This window comes from Somniosus microcephalus, chromosome 31 (assembly GCF_052327205.1).
Source record: "Somniosus microcephalus isolate GS21.2 chromosome 31, FLI_Smic_1.0, whole genome shotgun sequence".
Classification (NCBI taxonomy): Eukaryota; Metazoa; Chordata; class Chondrichthyes; order Squaliformes; family Somniosidae; genus Somniosus; species Somniosus microcephalus.
In genome coordinates this window covers 21,291,345-21,317,998 of record NC_141017.1, presented here as the reverse complement: position 1 = coordinate 21,317,998, position 26,654 = coordinate 21,291,345, and the positions used below count along the sequence as shown (strand labels likewise).

Genomic DNA, 26,654 nt, shown 5'->3' with positions numbered 1-26,654 from the left:
GGGGCACTGTTGCAGTAGAGAGGAGACAGCTTCCCTCTGTATCAAACTCACGTAAACCTGACCTGAGAGTGTCTAAAGCTGACACTGGGTGCCTGAAATGGAAAGCGTGCCATTCACCCGCGTTAATGGAAAACTCACAAAAATGTTTTTATAAATGTATGTCAGAGTTATTCCTACAGCTATTTTATCTGGAATATATTATTGAGTACAGACCCATAGAACCATATAAATTTACAGCACAGATGGAGGCCATTGGATCTGTCGTGTCTGTGCTGCTTTTCCTGAGCAATGCTAAACTAATCCCCTGTCCCACACTCTCTTCATAACTCTGCTTCAAAGGTTCATCTGCTCTTTCCTGAAGAGCCAATTGCATCACATTTAAGAAGTACTTGGATGTGCATTCGAAGTGTCGTAACCTGCAGGGCTATGGAGCAAGAGCTGGATAGTGGGATTAGGCTGGAGAGCTCTTTTTTGGCCGGCATAGACACAATGGGCTGAATGGCCTCCTTCAGTGCTGTAAATTTCTATGATTCTATGATTCTAAGAAGTGCAATGGTCTCTGTCTCAACTATTCTCTGTGACAAAGCAACCCATGCTCCAATAAACCTTTGTGGAAATACATTTCTCTTAACATCCCTCTCTATGTGCTTCGTGACTGTTTAAATTGAAAGCTCTCGGTCACTAAGTCCAGATGAGATAATATTTCTCTATTCACCCTATCAAAACCCTTCATAATTTTAAAAGCCTCTATTAAATCTCCTCTTAGCCTGCTCGGTGCTGGTAGAAATAGTCCCGGTATCTGAAGCTTCGCCCCATAACCAGAGCTTCGCATCATGGTAAATACCTGCCCCGCCTCTGTTAGATTGTTCGAGCTGCATTGCCCCGTGTTGATCCTGTTCCAATCTGTGAAGTCAGGAAGACATTTAAGATGTAATTAAAATGTTAGAAGAGCAAATGAGAATTCTGCCCAAACGTCTACACGGGAATTGTGAGATTTATCTCAACATTGAGTCATTTCCCAGCCTGGGTGACTCAGTGCAATGTCTGAGCAAAGCTAGGTGTCAGCTGTGGCTCAGTGGTTAGTACTCTCGCCTCTCAGTCAGAAGGTTGTGGGTTTCAGTCCAACTCCAGGGACTTGAGCACAAAAATCTACCCTGACACTCCAGTGCAGTGCTGAGGGAGTGCTGCACTGTCAGAGGGGCAGTACTGAGGGAGTGCTGCACTGTTGGATGGGCAGTACTGAGGGAGTGCTGCACTGTCGGATGGGCAGTACTGAGGGAGCACTGCACCGTCGGAGGGGCAGTACTGAGGGAGCGCTGCACTGTTGGAAGAGCAGTACTGAGGGAGCGCTGCACTATCGGAGGGGCAGTACTGAGGGAGCGCTGCACAGTCGGAAGGGCAGTACTGAGGGAGTGCTGCACTGTTGGAGGGGCAGTACTGAGGGAGAGCTGCACTGTCGGAGGGGCAGTACTGAGGGAGTGCTGCACTCTCGGGGGGGCAGTACTGAGGGAGCGCTGCACTGTCGGAGGGGCAGTGCTGCGGGAGCGCTGCACTGTCGGAGGGCCAGTAGTGAGTGAGCGCTGCATTGTCAGAGGGGCAGTACTGAGGGAGCACTGCACTGTCAGAGGGGCAGTACTGAGGGAGTGCTGCACTGTCAGAAGTGAAGCACTGAGGGAGTGCTGCAATGTCGGAGGGCCAGTACTGAGGGAGTGCTGCACTGTTGGAGGGGCAGTACTGAGGGAGTGCTGCACTGTCGGAGGGGCACTACTGAAGGAGCACTGCACTGTCGGAGGGGTGGTACTGAGGGAGCGCTGCAATGTCGGAGGGGCAGTACTGAGGGAACGCTGTACTGTCGGAGGGGCAGTACTGAGGGAGAGTTGCACTGTCGGAGGGGCAGTACTGAGGGAGTGCTGCACTCTCGGAGGGCCAGTACTGAGGGAGCGCTGCACTGTCGGAGGGCCAGTACTGAGGGAGCGCTGCACTGTCGGAGGGGCAGAACTGAGGGAGCGCTACACTGTCGGCGGGGCAGTACTGAGGGACCGCCGCACTGTCGGAAGGGCAGTGCTGAGGGAGTGCTGCACTATCGGAGGGGTAGTACTGAGGGAGTTTTGCACTGTCAGAGGTGCTATTTTTCAGATGGAACATTAAACTGAGGCCCCGTCTACTCTGTCAGGTGGACGTGGAAGATCCCATGGTATTATGTCGAAGACTGAAATCAAATCTTGTGGTTGGTTTGGTGAAGCAGAAAATCTTTACCTTGGCAAACAATCCTTGTCGTATCAGTGAAGTTCTTCCCTCCACTACTGGAGACAAATCCTCTGTCACAGGTACAGTAGAAAGATCCAGGTGTGTTGGTACATGTAGCATGAGAGCCGCATGGGTCGGACTCACAGTCATCGATTTCTGTAAGTAAGAAACAAACGTGACTTGAAACTGGAAACACTCAAACTGCAGCATTTCGATCCTGCACACAGTGATACGAAGCAAAGGCTTATTTCTGAGTGTGTTCAATGTGTTTCACTGCGTTCAGTGGCATTGGCGCAAATTCCACCAATTACGTGAGAATGAATGGCATCGCTTCGAGGCTGCTACTGCCCCATTAATGCCAGGCAAAAGTTGAAATCATGCCTTTCGTTCCCTGCCTTCTTTCCTTCCCTGCCTCTTTCCTTTCCTCCCCCATTCCTTTCCTTCCCTCCCTCTTTCCTTCCCTTTCCTCCTCCTTTCCATTTCTTCCCTGCCTCCTTCCTTTCCTTCGCTCTTTCAAGGATTGTTGTTGCGAGGTGTCTTTAATGTATTGGCCTAACTTGGCTCCACTGTTCCTCATGATCATGTGATATGCATCTTGGGTGATGCTCTGAATCTCTCACTGTAAGTTCCTGCTAACCGCATGTAACAGCCCTGTAACGGCTCGTTATTCACCCCTGTGTTATGGAGCTCAAAACATTCTCTCTCACCGCAACCCAAGTTTGGAAGCCCAGATGTATAATTGACTCGGGCTGGAGTGGAGGGAATAGTTAAATGTGCACATTCCCCACTATTCCACAGACTTGATCATAATCTAGGCTGTCACCCCCAGTGCAGTACTGAGGGAATGCTGCACTGTCAGAGGGGCAATACTGAGGGAGTGCAGCACTGTAAGAGGGGCGGGACTGAGGGAGCGCTACACTGTCGGAAAATCAGTATTGAGGGAGTGCCTCATGTTGTGTCGGTACCTTTTTACCTAGACACAATTAGAACTCAGAACTCAGAGATTCAAACATGCAATGCTTTATTCGAAGGGAAAAGGACGTTCTGGAAAGTTCCGAACAAAGAGAGCTAAACTTAACCAAGAGAACACCCAACCATGTATCTGCTGTGACAGCGCCACCACAGGTGGGAGGAGAGCACACAATACATAACATATTCCTCCCCTCTTAAATGGAAGGTCCACATTATTCCTCAACAGGTAAGTTACTTTTAATGCACTCAACTAACCAAAGGTAGAGGTAGACTGCCTCAAACCCTGACTTTACCCTGGGGTTTATTCTGTCCCAGTCTTGTGGGTAAGTCGCTAAGCCTACAGATCCAAGCGTCTTGGAGGCCGCCGCTCTCTGACAGGATACCGGCGGTCATCGCTGGCTTCCACAGCAGTAGGCATTGACACAGGCCTAGATGGAGAACGTGCCTGTGTCAGTTGAAAGTCAGGAGTTTGCACAGGTGGAACAGTCTCTTTGCCTTCCTGTGTTGGAGAAGAGCACTGTGGCAAAGGATGCTGGTTTGCGGTATCATCCGGAAACAGTTCAGGCCAACCAGCCATTGGAGCCTCTGTGGCTGTCTCTGCTCCTAGCAACAGTTGATCTGTGTGTCTTCTCCAGACGACGTCCTCAGCAGTCTCAACTGTGTAAGACACAGGGCCCGTCTGCGCGATCACCGTAGCAGGAACCCATTTTGGTCCAGTGTTGTAGTTTCGAGCTAGGATGTGCTCTCCTGGATGAAACCGTCTCTCCTTGGCTCTTTTCTCTCTCTTTTCAACTTGAGCTTGTTGTTGACGATGGATAACCTGCTCTGCCTTTGGAGGTTTGAGTAAGTCAAAACTTGTCCGCAACTGCCTCTTCATCATGAGCGAAGCGGGGGAAGTTTTGGTTGTGGCATGCAGCTCGTTCCTGTAAGACAACAGGAGACTGTTCAGACGTTGGTGGATTGAGCCCTGACCTTGCGATGCCGTCAAGGCGTGCTTCAAAGTTTGCATGAACCTTTCTGCCTGGCCGTTAGTAGAGGGATGATAGGGCGCAGACCTGATGTGTTGGACACCATTCACATGCAGGAAGGTTGCAAACTCCTGTGATACAAATTGTGGACCGTTGTCACTTACGAGTTGTTCTGTTGAGCCATAACGGCTGAACATCTCACCAAGTTTCTCAATTGTTTTCTCTGCCGTGGTAGACCTCATCACAGCGACCTCCGGCCACTTGCTACGAACGTCTACAACCACCATAAACATCTTCTCTTCGAAAGGACCGGCGAAGTCCACATGTACTCGCTGCCACACTTCTGCAGGCCAATCCCAGGGGTGTAGGGTTGCCAGCTGTGGAACATTCCGGACCCTTTGACATGGGGAACATGTTTTGGCTTTCTCCTCAATATTCCCATCGAGACCTGGCCACCAGAAGTAGCTTCTTGCCATTTCCTTCATCCGAACCATCCCACTGTGGCCTGTATGAAGTTGTTGCAGTATAGGTTCCCTCAGAGGTGGCAGAATGATGACACAGCGTCCCCAAAGAAGACAACCTGCCTGGACGGAGCGCTCATTTCTTTTTGAAACGTAAGGTTTCAAACTAGGAGAATCTCCTATAGCTCTCCCTCGAATGACATCGTCCATTACCTCAGACAGGACTGGATAATTGCGGGTGTACCTTCGCACCTGAACTGCAGTGACAGGTGCTCCCTCCACTTGTCTAAAGTAGAAGATGTCTATCTGACGAGGCTCTGGGGGAGTAACAGGCAAGGGTAGCCTCGAGAGACCGTCTGCGTTGCCGTGCAAGTCTGATTTGCGATATTTGATGTCGTATGTGTGTCCTGACAACAGTAAAGCCCACCTTTGCATCCTACTTGCAGCGAGAGACGGAATTCCGGTGTGGGGCCCAAAGATTGAAGTCAATGGACGGTGGTCCGTCAGGAGTGTGAACCTTCTCCCAAACAGGTACTGATGAAATTTTCGAATTCCAAAAACGATTCCCAAGGCCTCGCGCTCGATCTGCGCATAGTTACTCTTGGCCTTGTTGAAGGTGCGTGATGCGAAGGCGATAGGTTTCTCTTCACCCGAAGGCATGACTGCTCCCACACCATATGGTGATGCATCACATGCTAGCTGCACGGGTAGCTTTGGGTCGAAGTGTGTCAGGACCTCCGATTTCAGCAATGCTTTCTTTGCTTGGGTGAAAGCTTCGTTGCACAGTTCAGTCCATTTCCATGTTTTGCCTTGACATAGCAACTGATGTAACTGCTTCAGCAATGTTGCTAAGTCTGGAATAAACTTCCCATAGTAGTTAAGTAGCCCCAGAAATGAAAGTAACTGGCTCACATTCTGGGGTGCTGGGGCCTCCACGATCGCCTTGACCTTTGACGGCGCCTTATGCAGGCCAGTAGCATCAATCACATACCCCAGGTACTCAACTGAATACTGAAAGAATTCACATTTGTCGTTACGAACTCTGAGTCCATACTCTTTCAGTCGTTGTAGTGTCGCATCCAAGTTCAGAAGATGATCCTCCCCATTTGTCCCAGTGACAAGGATGTCATCCAGGTAGCACTGGACTCCTGGCAGTCCACTCAAAATCTGATCCATTGCCCTTTGGAATAGAGCAGGGGCCGACGTAATTCCAAACGGAAGGCGGCAGTCCCTGTATAGCCCCTTGTGTGTCACAATTGCCAGAAGCTCCTTTGATTTGTCATCAACATGCATTTGTAGATAAGCCTGGCATAAATCTATTTTGCTGAACTTTTGCCCTCCGGCCAGGCCGTAAAAAGATCATCAATGAGGGGAAGAGAGTACTGTTCCACAGACAGCACCGGGTTAATAGTCACTTTAAAATCTCCGCAGATTCGAACAGATCCATTCTTTTTCAGGACAGGAACAATGGGTGTGGCCCATTTGCTCACGCTCACAGGCTCAAGGACTCCATTCTCGACTAAGGCCTCCAAGTTAGCCTCAACTTTTGGCCTAATTGCATAGGGTACAGGTCGGGCTTTGTGAAACTTCGGCTTGCTGTCAGGTTTAATGTCCAGTCTCACGCTGATCTTTTTCATGCTCCCAAGTTCCCCATTGAAGAGTTCTGCATGTTTGTTTAACACTGCAGTCAGACCTGACTCCCCTTTTGACATCATGCGGACTGCAGGCCAGTCCAGCGTGATTTTCTCTAGCCACACACGTCCCAGTAGCGATGGGTAATTTCCCTTTACCACATATAGTGGCAGTTTTGCAGTCTGTCCGTTCAATTTAACTGTCACCTCAATGGCGCCTCTCATGGCCACAGGTTCGCCGGTATACGTCTTTAGCACAATGTTTGTTGGCTGAAGGGTAAGATGCTTTAGCATTTGTTGTAGACAGTGTCTGAAACAAGGGACACAGCCGCGCCTGTGTTCACCTCCATCCGCACTGATTGTCCCTCCACCAGTGGTGACACCCAGTAGCCATTTGAACCACCTGCAACCGTCAGTATGTGCACCTCTTCCTCCTCAGAGGTGTCGCTCCCCTCTGTTTTGCTTATTCCATCATACTGCACTGAATGAACACTCTTTTTCCTCTCTTGTCCAAATACAGACATTTTGCTTCCATGCTTCCCAGCTCTGTCTGTTCTTTTTTTACCTCTACAGGCGCGTTCAATGTGACCCTTTTTGCCACAATTTCGGCATTCCAGCTCCGTACACCAGCAGTCATTAGCGCGATGGCCCGTTTTCCCACAACGGTAACATGTGCCGTTCTGTGCACCTTTAGGCTCAGATGACACCTTGTGAACTCTCCCTGTTGAACTCAACTGGTGAGCCTCCTTTTCCACCATCTCCATGGAGACACTAACTTCAAAGGCCTTTTCAAGTGTAAGGTTGTCCTCAGTAAGAAGGCGCTTCTGTGTGGCTGCACTTTGCAGACCACACACGAGTCTGTCTCTAATGGTGTCATTCATCACCTCCTTGAACTGGCAGTGTTCCGACAACCTTTTTAAAGCAGCAATAAACATCGTCACTGATTCCCCCTCCTCTTGATTCCGTTTGTGAAATCGAAATCTCTCAGCAATAACCAGAGGTTTTTGTGAAAAATGTGCTCCAAGAATTTCCACTAGTTGCTTATGTGTTTTAGTTCCTGGCTTATCTGGCTGCACAAGGCTGCGAAGTAAATTGAATGTCTTCGGCCCTATTACACTCAAAAAGGTAGGCACGACCTTTTCGTTGGCCACCGCATTCGCCAAGACAAAATAGTCAAAACGTTCCAAATAAGCGCTCCATTGCTCCACATTTTCATCAAAATCACCGATGTTTCCTAATATTGTAGCCATCTCACATTTCAAATTTAAATTTCTGTTTACTCACTGCACCCGTAACGTATGCAGATTCATCCGCTCCTCGTCGCCACTTTGTTGTGTCGGTACCTTTTTACCTAGCCACAATTAGAACTCAGAACTCAGAGATTCAAACATGAAGTGCTTTATTCGAAGGGAAAAGGAAGTTCTGGAAAGTTCCGAACAAACAGAGCTAAACTTAACCAAGAGAACGCCCAACCATGTATCTGCTGTGACAGCGCCACCACAGGTGGGAGGAGAACACACAATACATAACACCTCACTGTCGGAGGGGCAGTACTGAGGGAGTGCCGCACTGTTGGGGGGAGCACTACTGAGGGAGTGCTGCACTGTCAGATGGGCATTACTGAGGGAGCGCTGCACTGTCGGCGGGGTAGTACTGAGGGAGGATCGCACTCTCGGCAGGCAGTACTGAGGGCGCGCTGTACTGTCGGAGGGGCAGTACTGAGGGAGCGCTGCACTGTCGGAGGGGCTGTAATGAGGGAGCACTGCACTGTCGGAGGGGCAGTACTGAGGGAGCGCTGCACTGTTGAGGGGGCACTACTGAGGGAGTGCGGCACTGTTGGAGGGGCAGTGCTGAGCGAGTGCTGCACTGTCAGCAAGGCAGTACTGTGGGAGCGCTGCACTGTCAGAGGGGCAATACTGAGGAACGCCGCACTGTCAGAGGACTAGTACTGAGGGAGTGCTGCACTGTTGGAGGGGCAGTACTGAGGGAGTGCTGCACTGTCGGTGGGGCAGTGCTGAGACAGCGCTGCATTGTCGGAGGGGCAGTACTGAAGGAGTGCTGCACTGTTGGAGGGGCAGTACTGTGGGAGTGCTGAACTGTGAGAGGGGCAGTACTGAGGGAGCGCTGCACTGTCGGTGGGGTAATACTGAGGGAGGGTTGCACTCTCGCCGGGCAGTACTGAGGGAGCGCTGCACTGTCGGAGGGGCAGTACTGAGGGAGCGCTGCACTGTCGGAGGGGCATTACTGAGGGAGCACTGACTGTCAGTGTGGCAGTACTGAGGGTGCAGTGCCCTGTCGGAGGGGCAGTTCTGAGGGAGCGCTGCACTGTCGGAGGGGCAGTACTGAGGGAGTGCCGCACTGTCGGAGTGGCAGTATTGAGGGAGCGCTGCACTGTCGGAGGGGCAGTACTGAGGGAGCACTGCACTGTCGGAGGGGCATTACTGAGGATGATCGCACTGTCAGTGGGGTTGTACTGAGGGAGCACTGCAGTGTCGGTGGGGGAAGTACTGTGGGAGTGCTGAACTGTTAGAGGGGCAGTACTGAGGGAGGGTTGCACTCTCGCCGGGCAGTACTGAGGGAGCGCTGCACTGTAGGAGGGGCAGTACTGTGGGAGTGCTGAACTGTGAGTGGGGCAGTACTGAGGGAGCGCTGCACTGTCGGTGGGGTAATACTGAGGGAGGGTTGCACTCGCGCCGAGCAGAACTGAGGGAGCGCTGCACTGTCGGAGGGGCAGTACTGAGGGAGCGCTGCACTGTCGGAGGGGCTGTACTGAGGGAGCGCTGCACTGTCGGAGGGGCAGTACTGAGGGAGCGCTGCACTGTCAGTGTGGCAGTACTGAGGGTGCGCTGCCCTGTTGGAGGGGCAGTTCTGAGGTAGTGCTGCACTGTCGGAGGGGCAGTACCGAGGGAGTGCCGCACTGTCGGAGTGGCAGCACTGAGGGAGCGCTGCACTGTCGGAGGGGCAGTACTGAGGGAGCACTGCACTGTCGGAGGGGCATTACTGAGGATGGTCGCACTGTCAGTGGGGTTGTACTGAGGGAGCACTGCACTGTCGGTGGGGGAAGTACTGAAGAAGCGCTGCACTGTCGGAGGGGCAGTACTGAGGGAGCGCCGCACTGTCGGAGGGGCAGTACAGAGGGAGCGCCGCATTGACAGAGGGAGCGCCGCATTGTCGGAGGGGCGGTACTGAGGGAGCGCCGCACTGTCGGAGGGGCAGTACTGAGGGAGCGCCGCACTGTCGGAGGGGCGGTACTGAGGGAGTGCTGCACCATTGGAGGGTCAGTACTGAGGGACTACAACACTATCAGAGGCTCAGTACTGAGGGAGCACAGTACTGTCAGAGGGGCAGTATTGAGGGCGTGCCGCACTGTCGGTGGGGCAGTGCTAAGTTTGCGCTGCACTGTTGGAGTGGCAATAATGAGGGTGTGCCGCAATGTCAGAGGGGCAGCACTGAGGGAATGCTACACTGTCGATGGGCCAGTACTGAGGGAGCTCCACACTGTCGGAGGGTCAGTACTGAGGGAGCTCCGCACTGTCGGAGGGGCAGTACTGAGGGAGTGCTGCACTATCGGAGGGACAGTACTGAGGGAGTGCTGCACTGTCAGAGGGGCAGTACTGAGGGAGCTCCGCACTGTCGGAGGGTCAGTACTGAGAGAGCGCAGCACTGTCGGAGGGGCAGTACTGAGGCAGCCTCGCACTGTCGGAGGGGCAGCACTGAGGGTGCGCTGCACTGTCAGTGTGGCAGTACTGAGGGTGCGTTGCCCTGTCGGAGGGGCAGTACTGAGGGAGTACTGCACTGTCGGAGGGGCAACACTGAGGGATTGCGGCACTGTTGGAGGGGCAGTACTGATGGAGCATCGCACTGTTGGAGGGGCATTACTGAGGGAGCGATGCACTGTCGGAGAGTCAGTTCTGAGGAAGCACTGCACTGTAAGAGGCGCAGTACCGAGGGAGCGCTGGACTGTCAGAGGGTAAGTATTGAGGGAGTGCTGCACTGTCGGAGGGGCAGTGCTGAGGGTGTGCTGCTCTGTCGGCGGGGCAGTACTGAGGGAGCGCCACACTGTCGGAGGGGCAATAATGAGGGAGTGCCGCGCTGTCGGTGGGGCAGTACTGAGGGGGCACTGCACTGTCGGAGGGGCATTACGGAGGGAGCGCCGCTCTGTCGGAAGGGTAGTACTGAGGGAGCGCTGCACTGTTGGAGGGGCAGTACTGAGGGAGCACCGCAATGTCGGAGGGGCAGTACTGAGGGAGCCTCGCACTGTTGGAGGGGCAGCACTGAGTGAACGCTGCACTGTCGGAGGGGCAGTACTGATGGTGTTTCGCACTGTCGGAGGGGCAGTACGGATGGAGTGCTGCACTATTGGAGGGTCAGTACTAAGGGTCTACAACACTGTCAGAGGGTCAGTACTGAGGGAGCGCCGTACTGTAAGAGGGGCAGTACTGAGAGAGCGCCGCACTGTCAGAGTGGCAGTACTGAGGGAGCCTCACACTGTCGGAGGGGCAGCACTGAGGGAGCGCTGCAGTGTCAGTGTGGCAGTACGGAGGGTGCGTTGCCCTGTCGAAGGGGCAGTACTGAGGGAGTACTGCAGTGTTGGAGGGGCAGTACTGAGGCAGCCTCGCACTGTCAGAGGGGCAGCACTGAGTGAGCGCTGCACTGTCGGAGGGTCAGTACTGAGAGAGCGCCGCACTGTCAGAGTGGCAGTACTGAGGGAGCCTCACACTGTCGGAGGGGCAGTACTGAGGGAGCACTGCAATGTTGGAGGGGCAGTACTGAGGCAGCCTCGCACTGTCAGAGTGGCAGTACTGAGGGAGCCTCGCACTGTCAGAGGGGCAGTACTGAGGGAGAACTGCAATGTTGGAGGGGCAGTACTGAGGCAGCCTCGCACTGTCAAAGGGGCAGCACTGAGTGAGCGCTGCACTGTCAGTGTGGCAGTACTGAGGGTGCGTTGCCCTGTCGGAGGGGCAGCACTGACGGAGTACTGCACTGTCGGAGGGGCAACACTGAGGGATTGCGGCACTGTTGGAGGGGCAGTACGGATGGAGCGCCACACTGTCGGCGGGGCAGTACTGAGGGGGCGCTGCACTGTCGGAGGGGCATTACGGAGGGAGCGCCGCACTGTCGGAGGGGCAGTACCGAGGGAGCGCTGCACTGTCAGAGGGTAAGTATTGAGGGAGCACCGCAATGTCGGAGGGGCAGTACTGAGGGAGCCTCGCACTGTCGAAGGGGCAGCACTGAGTGAACGCTGCACTTTCGGAGGGGCAGTACTGATGGAGTGTCGCACTGTCGGAGGGACAGTACTGAGGGAGCGCCGCACTGTCGGAGGGGCTTAACTGAGGGAGCGATGCACTGTCGGAGGGGTAGTACTGAGGGAGCACAACACTGTCGGAGGGGCTTTACTGAGGGAGCGCTGCACTGTCGGAGGCGCAGTATTGAGGGAGTGCTGCACTGTTAGGGGGGCACTACTGAGGGAGTGCCGCACTGTCGGAGGGGCAGTGCTGAGGGAGTGCTGCACTATCGGCGGGGCAGTACTATGGGAGTGCTGCACTATCGGAGGGGCACTAATGAGGGGGCGCTGCACTGTCGGAGGGGCAGTACTGAGGGAGCGCTGCACTGTCGGAGGGGCAGTATTGAGGGAGCGCTGCACTGTCGGAGCGGCAGTACTAAGGGTGCACTGCCCTGTTGGAGGGGCAGTACTGATGAAGCGCTGCACTGTCAGTGTGGCAGTACCGAGGGAGCGTTGCACTGTCAGAGGGTAAGTATTGAGGGAGTGCTGCACTGTCGGAGGGGCAATACTGAGGGAGTGCCGCATTGTTGGGGGGGCACTACTGAGGGAGTGCCACACTGTCGGAGGGGCAGTGCTGAGGGTGTGCTGCACTGTCGATGGGGCAGTACTGAGGGAGCGCCGCACTGTCGGAGGGGCAGTAATGAGGGAGTGCCGTGCTGTCGGTGGGGCAGTACTGAGGGGGCACTGCACTGTCGGAGGGGCATTACGGAGGGAGCACCGCTCTGTCGGAAGGGCAGTACTGAGGGAGCGCTGCACTTTTGGAGGGACAGTACTGAGGGAGCTCCGCAATGTCGGAGGGGCAGTACTGAGGGAGTCTCGCACTGTCGGAGGGGCAACACTGAGTGAACGCTGCACTGTCGGAGGGGCAGTACTGATGGAGTTTCGCACTGTCGGAGGGGCAGTACAGATGGAGTGCTGCACCATTGGAGGGTCAGTACTGAGGGTCTACAACACTGTCAGAGGGTCAGTACTGAGGGAGCGCCGTACTGGCAGAGGGGCAGTACTGAGGGAGTGCCACACTGTCGGTGGGGCAGTACTAAGGTTGCGCTGCACTGTTGGAGTGGCAATAATGAGGGTGTGCCGCAATGTCAGAGGGGCAGCACTGAGGGAATGCTGCACTGTCGATGGGCCAGCACTGAGGGAGCTCCGCACTGTCGGAGGGTCAGTACTGAGAGAGCGCCGCACTGTCGGAGGGGCAGTACTGGGGCAGCCTCGCACTGTCGGAGGGGCAGCACTGAGGGAGCGCTGCACTGTCAGTGTGGCAGCACAGAGGGTGCGTTGCCCTGTCGGAGGGGCAGTACTGAGGGAGTACTGCAGTGTTGGAGAGGCAGTACTGAGGCAGCCTCGCACTGTCAGAGGGGCAGCACTGAGTGAGCGCTGCACTGTCGGAGGGTCAGTACTGAGAGAGCGCCGCACTGTCAGAGTGGCAGTACTGAGGGAGCCTCGCACTGTCAGAGGGGCAGCACTGAGTGAGCGCTGCACTGTCAGTGTGGCAGTACTGAGGGTGCGTTGCCCTGTCGGAGGGGCAGTACTGAGGGAGTACTGCACTGTCGGAGGGGCAACACTGAGGGATTGCGGCACTGTTGGAGGGGCAGTACGGATGGAGCGTCGCACTGTCGGAGGGGCAGTACTGAGGGAGCGCCGCACTGTCGGCGGGGCAGTACTGAGGGGGCGCTGCACTGTCAGAGGGTAGGTATTGAGGGAGCACCGCAATGTCAGAGGGGCAGTACTGCGGGAGCCTCGCACTGTCGAAGGGGCAGCAATGAGTGAATGCTGCACTTTCGGAGGGGCAGTACTGATGGAGTGTCGCACTGTCGGACGGGCAGTACTGAGGGAGCGCTGCACTGTCGGAGGGGCACTACTGAGGGAGTGCCGCACTGTCGGAGGGGCAGTGCTGAGGGAGTGCTGCACTGTCGGCGGGGCAGTACTATGGGAGCGCTGCACTATCGGAGGGGCAGTAATGAGTGAGTGCCACACTGTCAGAGGGCCAGTACGGAGGGAGCACTGCACTGTCGGCAGGGCAGTACTGCAGGAGTGCTGCACTGTTGGCGGGGCAGTATTGATGGAGTGCCGCACTGTTGGAGGGGCAGTGCTGAGGGACTGCTGCACTGTCGGCGGGGCAGTACTATGGGATCGCTGCACTATTGGAGGGGCAGCAATGAGGGGGCGCTGCACTGTCAGAGGGCCAGTACGGAGGGAGCACTGCACTGTCGGCGGGGCAGTACTGCGGGAGTGCTGCACTGTCGGTGGGGCAGTACTGAAGGAGTGCTGCACTGTCAGAGGGGCAGTACTGCGGGAGTGCTGAACTGTCGGAGGGGCAGTATTGAGGGAGCGCTGCACTGTCGGAGGGGCAGTACTGAGGGAGCGCCGCACTGTCAGAGGGGCAATACTGAGTGAGCGCCGCACTATCAGAGGGCCAGTACGGAGAGGGTGCTGCACTGTCGGAGGAGCAGTACTGGGGGAGCGCTGCACTGTCGGCGGTGCAGTACTGAGGGGGCGCTGCACTGTTGGTGGGGCAGTACTGAGAGAGCGCTGCACTGTCGGAGGGGCAGTACTGAGGGAGCGCCACACTGTCGGAGGGGCAGCACTGAGGGAGCACTGCACTGTTGGGGGGACACTACTGAGGGAGTGCCGCACTGTTGGAGGGCAGTGCTGAGGGAGAGGTGCTCTGTCAGAAGAACAGTACTGAGGGAGTGCCGCACGGTCAGAGGGGCAGTACTGAGGGAGCGCTGCACTGTCGGAGGTGCAGTACTGAGGGAGGTCTACACTATCCGAGGGGCAGTACATAGAAACATAGAAGATAGGAGCAGGAGTAGGCCATTCGGCCCCTCGAGCCTGCTCCGCCATTCAATGAGATCATAGTTGATCATCCAAATTCAGTACCCTGTCCCTGCCTTCTCTCCATATCCCTTGATCCCTTTAGCCTTAAGAAATATATCCAACTCCTTCTTGAATATATTTAATGAATTGGCCTCTACTGCCTTCTGTGGTAGAGAATTCCACAGGTTCACCACTCTCTAGGTGAAGAAATTCCTCCTCATCTCTGTCCTAAATGGCTTACCCCTTATCCTTAGATTGTGACCCCTGTTTCTGGACACCCCCGCCATCGGGAACATCCTTCCTTCATTTAGTCTGTCTAGTCCTGTTAGAATTTTATAAGTTTCAATGAGATTGTGAGGGGGCTTGATCCGGTGGATGCGGGGAGGATGTTTCCACTGATGGGTGAGACTAGAACTAGGGGGCATAATCTTAGAATAAGGGGCTGCCGTTTCAAAACTGAGATGAGGAGAAACTTCTTCACTCAGAGGGTAGTAAATCTATGGAATTTGCTACCTCAGAGAGCTGTGGAAGCTGCAACATTAAATAAATTTAAAACGGAGATAGACAGTTTCCTAGCTGATAAGGGAATTAGGGGTTACGGGGAGTGGGCAGGGAAGTGGACGTGAGTCTAGTTTCGGATCAGCCATGACCCTATTGAATGGCGGAGCAGGCCCGAGGGGCCGTATAGCCTACTCCTGCTCCTACTTCTTATGTTCTTATGTTCTTATGTAGATCCCCTCTCATTCTTCTAAACTCCAGCGAGTATAAGCCCAATCGAACCAATCACTCCTCATACGTCATTCCTGCCATCCCAGGTATCAGCCTGGTGAATCTTCGCTGCACTCCCTCCATGGCAAGAACATCCTTTCTCAGATAAGGCGAACAAAACTGCACACAATATTCAAGATGTGGTCTCACCAAGGCCCTGTACAACTGCAGCAAGACATCCTTGAGGGACCGCTGCACTGTCAGTGGGGCAGCACTGAGGGAGCGCTGCGCTGTCGGAGAGGCAGTACTGAGGGAGTACTGCACTGTCAGAGGGGCAGCACTGAGGGAGCGCTGCAGTGTCCGAGGGGCAGTATTGAGGGAGTGCCGCACTGTTGGTGGAGCAGTACTGAGGGTGCGCTGCACTATTGGAGGGGCAGCACTGAGGGAGCCCTGCACTGTTGGAGGGGCAGTACTGAGGGAGCACTGCACTGTCGGAGGGGCAGTACTAGGGGAGCGCTGCACTGTCGAATGCGCAGTCTTGAGAGAATACTGCGCTGTCGGAGGGCCAGTACTGAGGGAGCGCCTCACTGTCGGAGGGGCTGTACTGAGGGAGCGCTGCACTGTCGGAGAGGCAGTACTGAGGGAGCGCCCCACTCTCAGATGCGCAGTCTTGAGAGAGCGCTGCACTGTCAGAGGGGCAGTACTGAGGGAGCTGTGCATTGTCAGAGGGGCAGTACTGAGGGAGCGCTGCACCATCGGAGGGGCAGTACTAAGGGAGCACTGCACTGTCGGAGGGGCAGTACTGAGAGAATGCTGCAGTGTCGGAGGGCCAGTACCGAGGGAGTGCCGCACTGTCAGAGGTGCCGTCTTTCAGATAAGATGTTAAATTGAGGCCCCGTCTGCTCTCTGAGGTGGATGTAAAAGACCCCATGGCACTATTTTGAAGATTGAAACCAAACCTTGTGGTTGGTTTGGTGAAGCAGAAAATCTTTACCTTGGCAAACAATCCTTGTCGTATCAGTGAAGTTCTTCCCTCCAGTACTGGAGACAAATCCTCTGTCACAGGTACAGTAGAAAGATCCAGGTGTGTTGGTACATGTTGCATGAGAGCCGCACGGGTCAGACTCACACTCATCGATCTCTGTAAGTAAGAAACAAACGTGACTTGAAACTGGAAACGCTCACAAACTGCAGCATTTCGATCCTGCACACAGTGATACGAAGCAAAGGCTTATTTCTGAGTGTGTTCAATGTGTTTCACTGCGTTCACTGGCATTGGCGCAAAATCCGCCAATTATGTGAGAATGAATGGCATCGTTTCGAGGCTGCTACTGCCCCATTAATGCCAGGCAAATGTTGAATCATGCCTTTCCTTCCCTGCCTTCTTTCCTTCCTCCATCCCTCCCTCTTTCCCTTCCTCGCCCATTCCTTTCCTTCCCTCCCTTTTTTCTTCACTTCCCTCCTCCTTTCCTTTTCTTCCCCGCCTCCTTCCTTTCCTTCCCTCCTTCAAGCATTGTTGTTGCGAGGTGTCTTTAATGTATTGGCCTGGACTTCACTTCACTGTTCCTCATGATAATGTGATGCTCTGAATCTCTCACTGTAAGTTGCTGCTACCAGCATGTAACAGCCCTGTAACGGCTTGTATTTCACCCCTGTGTTGTAAGATTCGAAATTTTCAGTAATTAATCACGCAAGAAAATAGGGTTAATAAGACAGTTTATTGACCAAAAGAAGCTTGTACAGAAAAACCTTTGATAAAAGGGCATACAAAATGGCCGCCGGACCTCGTGATCAGTTTCTGGGACCATTTGATTTCTGTCACTGCAAGTCAGACAGGCTTGTGGGTTGAGGACAGTAAGCCCGCGAAAGCCAATATCGGGAAACCAAAACTCATGGAACTGAGCATACATACTAATTAGATTCTAAGTACAGGACAGTTTTGGGTAACAGGATGAGGCCCATCAAGAAATGGGCGGACAATTGAATGAACACTTAAACCCATTTACTGTACAAAGGAAAACCGTTTAACAGCCATCGAGGGCAATCTCCAGACCGATCAATATACGAACCGAGTTACGGTGACAAAGTAAAAGACATTATCGGCCCAGGAAGGCCAGTTAAGCTATCACCGGCTTCCGTTACAAAGACAAAGCGCCCCTGCAGAGATTTCTGCCCGCCAAAAATATTACAAAGACTGGACTATGATTTGGCGGGAGATAAGACTGTCCCAAAAAGGTATAACTGTGGATTGAAAGGTCCATCAGGACGCTTCACTTCACGCTTCGCTTCGGAACTTCTACGACTCTTCGGTTAAGGCAGCACTTCGGTTTCGGAACGTGGTCGGTGTTCGGCCAGGCAAGGCTCAGCCACGACGGGAAGACGACGAGGGTGGCCCGGGTAATTTTGTCGGGAGATCATCGACGACCCAGGCCGAAGAAGAAGACACCCTCAGAAGGACAATTATGACGGTATAAAGAAAGCTTTTTGGGACCAGCGTCCCGCCCCGAGGAAGACCATTGGGAGATCGACGACCCAGGCCGGAGAAGAAGACACTCAGGGCCCAGCACTCCAGTGTCTCAACATCACATCGGTAATGGATTCACCCATGTGCATCCAGTTCTTAAAGTCACGTCGGTAACGGATTCATCCGTGGCGAGCGCTCACCAAGGCTGTATCGGCAGCCTCATCGCAGGAGAACCAAGAGGAAAACAAGCTGCGCCAGAAGTTTCCAAATCCACGTGACGACGGAAAGCTGTGCCAAAAAGGCTGCGAACCCCCTTTTCGCAAATCTGAAAGTGGTGAGCATGATCCCGAGTTCCTCAAGTCGAAACTTAGTTTAGGTCTAGGGGAGGGGGTTAAGGGTAATCGTAATGTGTTTCCCCTTTTACGATGTGCCGTGTATTTCCCATTTCCATAGAGTTAAGTTTATAGATATGTGCATGCTTGTAGTTACTTTAATCTGTGCTTATGACATGTATTTTATAATGCTGCAAACTGTTTAATAATAAAAGCATCCATTTCGTGCTATTCAACCTGGTCTATTGAGCTTTTCTCTGCACTACAGTTCCCTGCACCTACGTCCAAGGTCTAGAACCGTAGGGAAGAGTGGGTCGAACCACTCAAGGGTAATTATTGCACGAAGCCTGGTAGGAGACCAGAACGAGCAAGAGAAACCCCCTACAGTGTTATGGAGCTCAAAACAATCTCTCTCACTGCAACCCAAGTTTGGAAGCCCAGATGTATAATTGACTTGGGCTGGAGTGGAGGGAATAGTTAACTGTGCACAGTCCCCACTCTACTCCACAGACTTGATCATAATCTAGGCTGTAACTCACAGTGCAGTGCTGAGGGAGCGCCGCACTGTCGGAGGGGCAGTACTGAGGGAGTGCAGCACTGTCGGAGGAGCCGTACTGAGGGAGCGCTGCACTGTTGGAGCGGCAGTACTGAAGGAGTGCAGCACTGTCGGAGGGGCAGTACTGAGGGAGCGCCGCACTGTCGGAGGAGCCGTACTGAGGGAGCACCGCACTGTCGGAGGGGCAGTACTGAGGGAGTGCTGTACTGTCAGAGGGGCAGTACTGAGGGAGCACTGCACTGTTGGAGGGGCAGTACTGAGGGAGCGCCGCACTGTCAGAGGGGCAGTACTGAGGGAGTGCTGCACTGTCGGAGTGGCAGTATTGAGGGAGCGCTGCACTGTCGGCGGGGCAGTACTATGGGAGCGCTGCACTATCGGAGGGGCAGTAATGAGTGAGTGCCACACTGTCAGAGGGCCAGTACGGAGGGAGCACTGCACTGTCGGCAGGGCAGTACTGCGGGAGTGCTGCACTGTTGGCGGGGCAGTATTGATGGAGTGCCGCACTGTTGGAGGGGCAGTGCTGAGGGACTGCTGCACTGTCGGCGGGGCAGTACTATGGGATCGCTGCACTATTGGAGGGGCAGCAATGAGGGGGCGCTGCACTGTCGGAGGGGCAGTACTGAGGGAGCACTGCACTGTCAGAGGGGCAATACTGAGTGAGCGCCGCACTGTCAGAGGGCCAGTACGGAGGGAGCACTGCACTGTCGGCGGGGCAGTACTGCGGGAGTGCTGCACTGTTGGCGGGGCAATACTGATGGAGTGCTGCACTGTCGGTGGAGCAGTACTGAGGGATCACTGCACTGTCAGAGGGGCAATACTGAGGGAGCACCGCACTGTCAGAGGACCAGTACTGAGGGAATGCTGCACTGTTGGAGGGGCAGTACTGAGGGAGTGCTGCACTGTCGGTGGGGCAGTACTGAAGGAGTGCTGCACTGTCAGAGGGGCAGTACTGCGGGAGTGCTGAACTGTCGGAGGGGCAGTATTGAGGGAGCGCTGCACTGTCGGAGGGGCAGTACTGAGGGAGCGCCGCACTGTCAGAGGGGCAATACTGAGTGAGCGCCGAACTATCAGAGGGCCAGTACGGAGAGGGTGCTGCACTGTCGGAGGAGCAGTACTGGGGGAGCGCTGCACTGTCGGCGGTGCAGTACTGAGGGGGCGCTGCACTGTTGGTGGGGCAGTACTGAGAGAGCGCTGCACTGTCGGAGGGTCAGTACTGGGGGAGCGCCACACTGTCGGAGGGGCAGCACTGAGGGAGCGCTGCACTGTTGGGGGGACACTACTGAGGGAGTGCCGCACTGTTGGAGGGCAGTGCTGAGGGAGAGGTGCTCTGTCAGAAGAACAGTACTGAGGGAGTGCCGCACGGTCAGAGGGGCAGTACTGAGGGAGCGCTGCACTGTCGGAGGTGCAGTACTGAGGGAGGTCTACACTATCCGAGGGGCAGTACATAGAAACATAGAAGATAGGAGCAGGAGTAGGCCATTCGGCCCCTCGAGCCTGCTCCGCCATTCAATGAGATCATAGTTGATCATCCAAATTCAGTACCCTGTCCCTGCCTTCTCTCCATATCCCTTGATCCCTTTAGCCTTAAGAAATATATCCAACTCCTTCTTGAATATATTTAATGAATTGGCCTCTACTGCCTTCTGTGGTAGAGAATTCCACAGGTTCACCACTCTCTAGGTGAAGAAATTCCTCCTCATCTCTGTCCTAAATGGCTTACCCCTTATCCTTAGATTGTGACCCCTGTTTCTGGACACCCCCGCCATCGGGAACATCCTTCCTTCATTTAGTCTGTCTAGTCCTGTTAGAATTTTATAAGTTTCAATGAGATTGTGAGGGGGCTTGATCCGGTGGATGCGGGGAGGATGTTTCCACTGATGGGTGAGACTAGAACTAGGGGGCATAATCTTAGAATAAGGGGCTGCCGTTTCAAAACTGAGATGAGGAGAAACTTCTTCACTCAGAGGGTAGTAAATCTATGGAATTTGCTACCTCAGAGAGCTGTGGAAGCTGCAACATTAAATAAATTTAAAACGGAGATAGACAGTTTCCTAGCTGATAAGGGAATTAGGGGTTACGGGGAGTGGGCAGGGAAGTGGACGTGAGTCTAGTTTCGGATCAGCCATGACCCTATTGAATGGCGGAGCAGGCCCGAGGGGCCGTATAGCCTACTCCTGCTCCTACTTCTTATGTTCTTATGTTCTTATGTAGATCCCCTCTCATTCTTCTAAACTCCAGCGAGTATAAGCCCAATCGAACCAATCACTCCTCATACGTCATTCCTGCCATCCCAGGTATCAGCCTGGTGAATCTTCGCTGCACTCCCTCCATGGCAAGAACATCCTTTCTCAGATAAGGCGAACAAAACTGCACACAATATTCAAGATGTGGTCTCACCAAGGCCCTGTACAACTGCAGCAAGACATCCTTGAGGGACCGCTGCACTGTCAGTGGGGCAGCACTGAGGGAGCGCTGCGCTGTCGGAGAGGCAGTACTGAGGGAGTACTGCACTGTCAGAGGGGCAGCACTGAGGGAGCGCTGCAGTGTCCGAGGGGCAGTATTGAGGGAGTGCCGCACTGTTGGTGGAGCAGTACTGAGGGTGCGCTGCACTATTGGAGGGGCAGCACTGAGGGAGCCCTGCACTGTTGGAGGGGCAGTACTGAGGGAGCACTGCACTGTCGGAGGGGCAGTACTAGGGGAGCGCTGCACTGTCGAATGCGCAGTCTTGAGAGAATACTGCGCTGTCGGAGGGCCAGTACTGAGGGAGCGCCTCACTGTCGGAGGGGCTGTACTGAGGGAGCGCTGCACTGTCGGAGAGGCAGTACTGAGGGAGCGCCCCACTCTCAGATGCGCAGTCTTGAGAGAGCGCTGCACTGTCAGAGGGGCAGTACTGAGGGAGCTGTGCATTGTCAGAGGGGCAGTACTGAGGGAGCGCTGCACCATCGGAGGGGCAGTACTAAGGGAGCACTGCACTGTCGGAGGGGCAGTACTGAGAGAATGCTGCAGTGTCGGAGGGCCAGTACCGAGGGAGTGCCGCACTGTCAGAGGTGCCGTCTTTCAGATAAGATGTTAAATTGAGGCCCCGTCTGCTCTCTGAGGTGGATGTAAAAGACCCCATGGCACTATTTTGAAGATTGAAACCAAACCTTGTGGTTGGTTTGGTGAAGCAGAAAATCTTTACCTTGGCAAACAATCCTTGTCGTATCAGTGAAGTTCTTCCCTCCAGTACTGGAGACAAATCCTCTGTCACAGGTACAGTAGAAAGATCCAGGTGTGTTGGTACATGTTGCATGAGAGCCGCACGGGTCAGACTCACACTCATCGATCTCTGTAAGTAAGAAACAAACGTGACTTGAAACTGGAAACGCTCACAAACTGCAGCATTTCGATCCTGCACACAGTGATACGAAGCAAAGGCTTATTTCTGAGTGTGTTCAATGTGTTTCACTGCGTTCACTGGCATTGGCGCAAAATCCGCCAATTATGTGAGAATGAATGGCATCGTTTCGAGGCTGCTACTGCCCCATTAATGCCAGGCAAATGTTGAATCATGCCTTTCCTTCCCTGCCTTCTTTCCTTCCTCCATCCCTCCCTCTTTCCCTTCCTCGCCCATTCCTTTCCTTCCCTCCCTTTTTTCTTCACTTCCCTCCTCCTTTCCTTTTCTTCCCCGCCTCCTTCCTTTCCTTCCCTCCTTCAAGCATTGTTGTTGCGAGGTGTCTTTAATGTATTGGCCTGGACTTCACTTCACTGTTCCTCATGATAATGTGATGCTCTGAATCTCTCACTGTAAGTTGCTGCTACCAGCATGTAACAGCCCTGTAACGGCTTGTATTTCACCCCTGTGTTGTAAGATTCGAAATTTTCAGTAATTAATCACGCAAGAAAATAGGGTTAATAAGACAGTTTATTGACCAAAAGAAGCTTGTACAGAAAAACCTTTGATAAAAGGGCATACAAAATGGCCGCCGGACCTCGTGATCAGTTTCTGGGACCATTTGATTTCTGTTACTGCAAGTCAGACAGGCTTGTGGATTGAGGACAGTAAGCCCGCGAAAGCCAATATCGGGAAACCGAAACTCATGGAACTGAGCATACATACTAATTAGATTCTAAGTACAGGACAGTTTTGGGTAACAGGATGAGGCCCATCAAGAAATGGGCGGACAATTGAATGAACACTTAAACCCATTTACTGTACAAAGGAAAACCGTTTAACAGCCATCGAGGGCAATCTCCAGACCGATCAATATACGAACCGAGTTACGGTGACAAAGTAAAAGACATTATCGGCCCAGGAAGGCCAGTTAAGCTATCACCGGCTCCCGTTACAAAGACAAAGCGCCCCTGCAGAGATTTCTGCCCGCCAAAAATATTACAAAGACTGGACTATGATTTGGCGGGAGATAAGACTGTCCCAAAAAGGTATAACTGTGGATTGAAAGGTCCATCAGTACGCTTCACTTCACGCTTCGCTTCGGAACTTCTACGACTCTTCGGTTAAGGCAGCACTTCGGTTTCGGAACGTGGTTGGTGTTCGGCCAGGCAAGGCTCAGCCACGACGGGAAGACGACGAGGGTGGCCCGGGTACTTTTGTCGGGAGATCATCGACGACCCAGGCCGAAGAAGAAGACACCCTCAGAAGGACAATTATGATGGTATAAAGAAAGCTTTTTGGGACCAGCGTCCCGCCCCGAGGAAGACCATTGGGAGATCGACGACCCAGGCCGGAGAAGAAGACACTCAGGGCCCAGCACTCCAGTGTCTCAACATCACATCGGTAATGGATTCACCCATGTGCATCCAGTTCTTAAAGTCACGTTGGTAACGGATTCATCCGTGGCGAGCGCTCACCAAGGCTGTATCGGCAGCCTCATCGCAGGAGAACCAAGAGGAAAACAAGCTGCGCCAGAAGTTTCCAAATCCACGTGACGACGGAAAGCTGTGCCAAAAAGGCTGCGAACCCCCTTTTCGCAAATCTGAAAGTGGTGAGCATGATCCCGAGTTCCTCAAGTCGAAACTTAGTTTAGGTCTAGGGGAGGGGGTTAAGGGTAATCGTAATGTGTTTCCCCTTTTACGATGTGCCGTGTGTTTCCCATTTCCATAGAGTTAAGTTTATAGATATGTGCATGCTTGTAGTTACTTTAATCTGTGCTTATGACATGTATTTTATAATGCTGCAAACTGTTTAATAATAAAAGCATCCATTTCGTGCTATTCAACCTGGTCTATTGAGCTTTTCTCTGCACTACAGTTCCCTGCACCTAAGTCCAAGGTCTAGAACCGTAGGGAAGAGTGGGTCGAACCACTCAAGGGTAATTATTGCACGAAGCCTGGTAGGAGACCAGAACGAGCAAGAGAAACCCCCTACAGTGTTATGGAGCTCAAAACAATCTCTCTCACTGCAACCCAAGTTTGGAAGCCCAGATGTATAATTGACTTGGGCTGGAGTGGAGGGAATAGTTAACTGTGCACAGTCCCCACTCTACTCCACAGACTTGATCATAATCTAGGCTGTAACTCACAGTGCAGTGCTGAGGGAGCGCCGCACTGTCGGAGGGGCAGTACTGAGGGAGTGCAGCACTGTCGGAGGAGCCGTACTGAGGGAGCGCTGCACTGTTGGAGCGGCAGTACTGAAGGAGTGCAGCACTGTCGGAGGGGCAGTACTGAGGGAGCGCCGCACTGTCGGAGGAGCCGTACTGAGGGAGCACCGCACTGTCGGAGGGGCAGTACTGAGGGAGTGCTGTACTGTCAGAGGGGCAGTACTGAGGGAGCACTGCACTGTTGGAGGGGCAGTACTGAGGGAGCGCCGCACTGTCAGAGGGGCAGTACTGAGGGAGTGCTGCACTGTCGGAGTGGCAGTATTGAGGGAGCGCTGCACTGTCGGCGGGGCAGTACTATGGGAGCGCTGCACTATCGGAGGGGCAGTAATGAGTGAGTGCCACACTGTCAGAGGGCCAGTACGGAGGGAGCACTGCACTGTCGGCAGGGCAGTACTGCGGGAGTGCTGCACTGTTGGCGGGGCAGTATTGATGGAGTGCCGCACTGTTGGAGGGGCAGTGCTGAGGGACTGCTGCACTGTCGGCGGGGCAGTACTATGGGATCGCTGCACTATTGGAGGGGCAGCAATGAGGGGGCGCTGCACTGTCGGAGGGGCAGTACTGAGGGAGCACTGCACTGTCAGAGGGGCAATACTGAGTGAGCGCCGCACTGTCAGAGGGCCAGTACGGAGGGAGCACTGCACTGTCGGCGGGGCAGTACTGCGGGAGTGCTGCACTGTTGGCGGGGCAATACTGATGGAGTGCTGCACTGTCGGTGGAGCAGTACTGAGGGATCACTGCACTGTCAGAGGGGCAATACTGAGGGAGCACCGCACTGTCAGAGGACCAGTACTGAGGGAATGCTGCACTGTTGGAGGGGCAGTACTGAGGGAGTGCTGCACTGTCGGTGGGGCAGTACTGAAGGAGTGCTGCACTGTCAGAGGGGCAGTACTGCGGGAGTGCTGAACTGTCGGAGGGGCAGTATTGAGGGAGCGCTGCACTGTCGGAGGGGCAGTACTGAGGGAGCGCCGCACTGTCAGAGGGGCAATACTGAGTGAGCGCCGAACTATCAGAGGGCCAGTACGGAGAGGGTGCTGCACTGTCGGAGGAGCAGTACTGGGGGAGCGCTGCACTGTCGGCGGTGCAGTACTGAGGGGGCGCTGCACTGTTGGTGGGGCAGTACTGAGAGAGCGCTGCACTGTCGGAGGGGCAGTACTGGGGGAGCGCCACACTGTCGGAGGGGCAGCACTGAGGGAGCGCTGCACTGTTGGGGGGACACTACTGAGGGAGTGCCGCACTGTTGGAGGGCAGTGCTGAGGGAGAGGTGCTCTGTCAGAAGAACAGTACTGAGGGAGTGCCGCACGGTCAGAGGGGCAGTACTGAGGGAGCGCTGCACTGTCGGAGGTGCAGTACTGAGGGAGGTCTACACTATCCGAGGGGCAGTACATAGAAACATAGAAGATAGGAGCAGGAGTAGGCCATTCGGCCCCTCGAGCCTGCTCCGCCATTCAATGAGATCATAGCTGATCATCCAAATTCAGTACCCTGTCCCTGCCTTCTCTCCATATCCCTTGATCCCTTTAGCCTTAAGAAATATATCCAACTCCTTCTTGAATATATTTAATGAATTGGCCTCTACTGCCTTCTGTGGTAGAGAATTCCACAGGTTCACCACTCTCTAGGTGAAGAAATTCCTCCTCATCTCTGTCCTAAATGGCTTACCCCTTATCCTTAGATTGTGACCCCTGTTTCTGGACACCCCCGCCATCGGGAACATCCTTCCTTCATTTAGTCTGTCTAGTCCTGTTAGAATTTTATAAGTTTCAATGAGATTGTGAGGGGGCTTGATCCGGTGGATGCGGGGAGGATGTTTCCACTGATGGGTGAGACTAGAACTAGGGGGCATAATCTTAGAATAAGGGGCTGCCGTTTCAAAACTGAGATGAGGAGAAACTTCTTCACTCAGAGGGTAGTAAATCTATGGAATTTGCTACCTCAGAGAGCTGTGGAAGCTGCAACATTAAATAAATTTAAAACGGAGATAGACAGTTTCCTAGCTGATAAGGGAATTAGGGGTTACGGGGAGTGGGCAGGGAAGTGGACGTGAGTCTAGTTTCGGATCAGCCATGACCCTATTGAATGGCGGAGCAGGCCCGAGGGGCCGTATAGCCTACTCCTGCTCCTACTTCTTATGTTCTTATGTTCTTATGTAGATCCCCTCTCATTCTTCTAAACTCCAGCGAGTATAAGCCCAATCGAACCAATCACTCCTCATACGTCATTCCTGCCATCCCAGGTATCAGCCTGGTGAATCTTCGCTGCACTCCCTCCATGGCAAGAACATCCTTTCTCAGATAAGGCGAACAAAACTGCACACAATATTCAAGATGTGGTCTCACCAAGGCCCTGTACAACTGCAGCAAGACATCCTTGAGGGACCGCTGCACTGTCAGTGGGGCAGCACTGAGGGAGCGCTGCGCTGTCGGAGAGGCAGTACTGAGGGAGTACTGCACTGTCAGAGGGGCAGCACTGAGGGAGTGCTGCAGTGTCCGAGGGGCAGTATTGAGGGAGTGCCGCACTGTTGGTGGAGCAGTACTGAGGGTGCGCTGCACTATTGGAGGGGCAGCACTGAGGGAGCCCTGCACTGTTGGAGGGGCAGTACTGAGGGAGCACT

General features: G+C 53.9%; 1 protein-coding gene across 1 annotated transcript in view; it reads right to left on the bottom strand.

Annotated features, from left to right (window-relative positions):
* Positions 1 to 26,654, bottom strand: part of LOC147097618 (adhesion G protein-coupled receptor E3-like) — a 127,416-nt gene that overhangs the window by 54,049 nt on the left and 46,713 nt on the right. Inside the window, exons 8-11 of the mRNA XM_085971588.1 lie at positions 21,625 to 21,771; positions 16,086 to 16,232; positions 2,257 to 2,403; positions 845 to 903 (exon numbers count right to left, since the gene is read on the bottom strand). Coding sequence (XP_085827714.1) covers positions 845 to 903; positions 2,257 to 2,403; positions 16,086 to 16,232; positions 21,625 to 21,771 — 500 coding nt within the window. The remainder of the gene's footprint in view (positions 1 to 844; positions 904 to 2,256; positions 2,404 to 16,085; positions 16,233 to 21,624; positions 21,772 to 26,654) is intronic.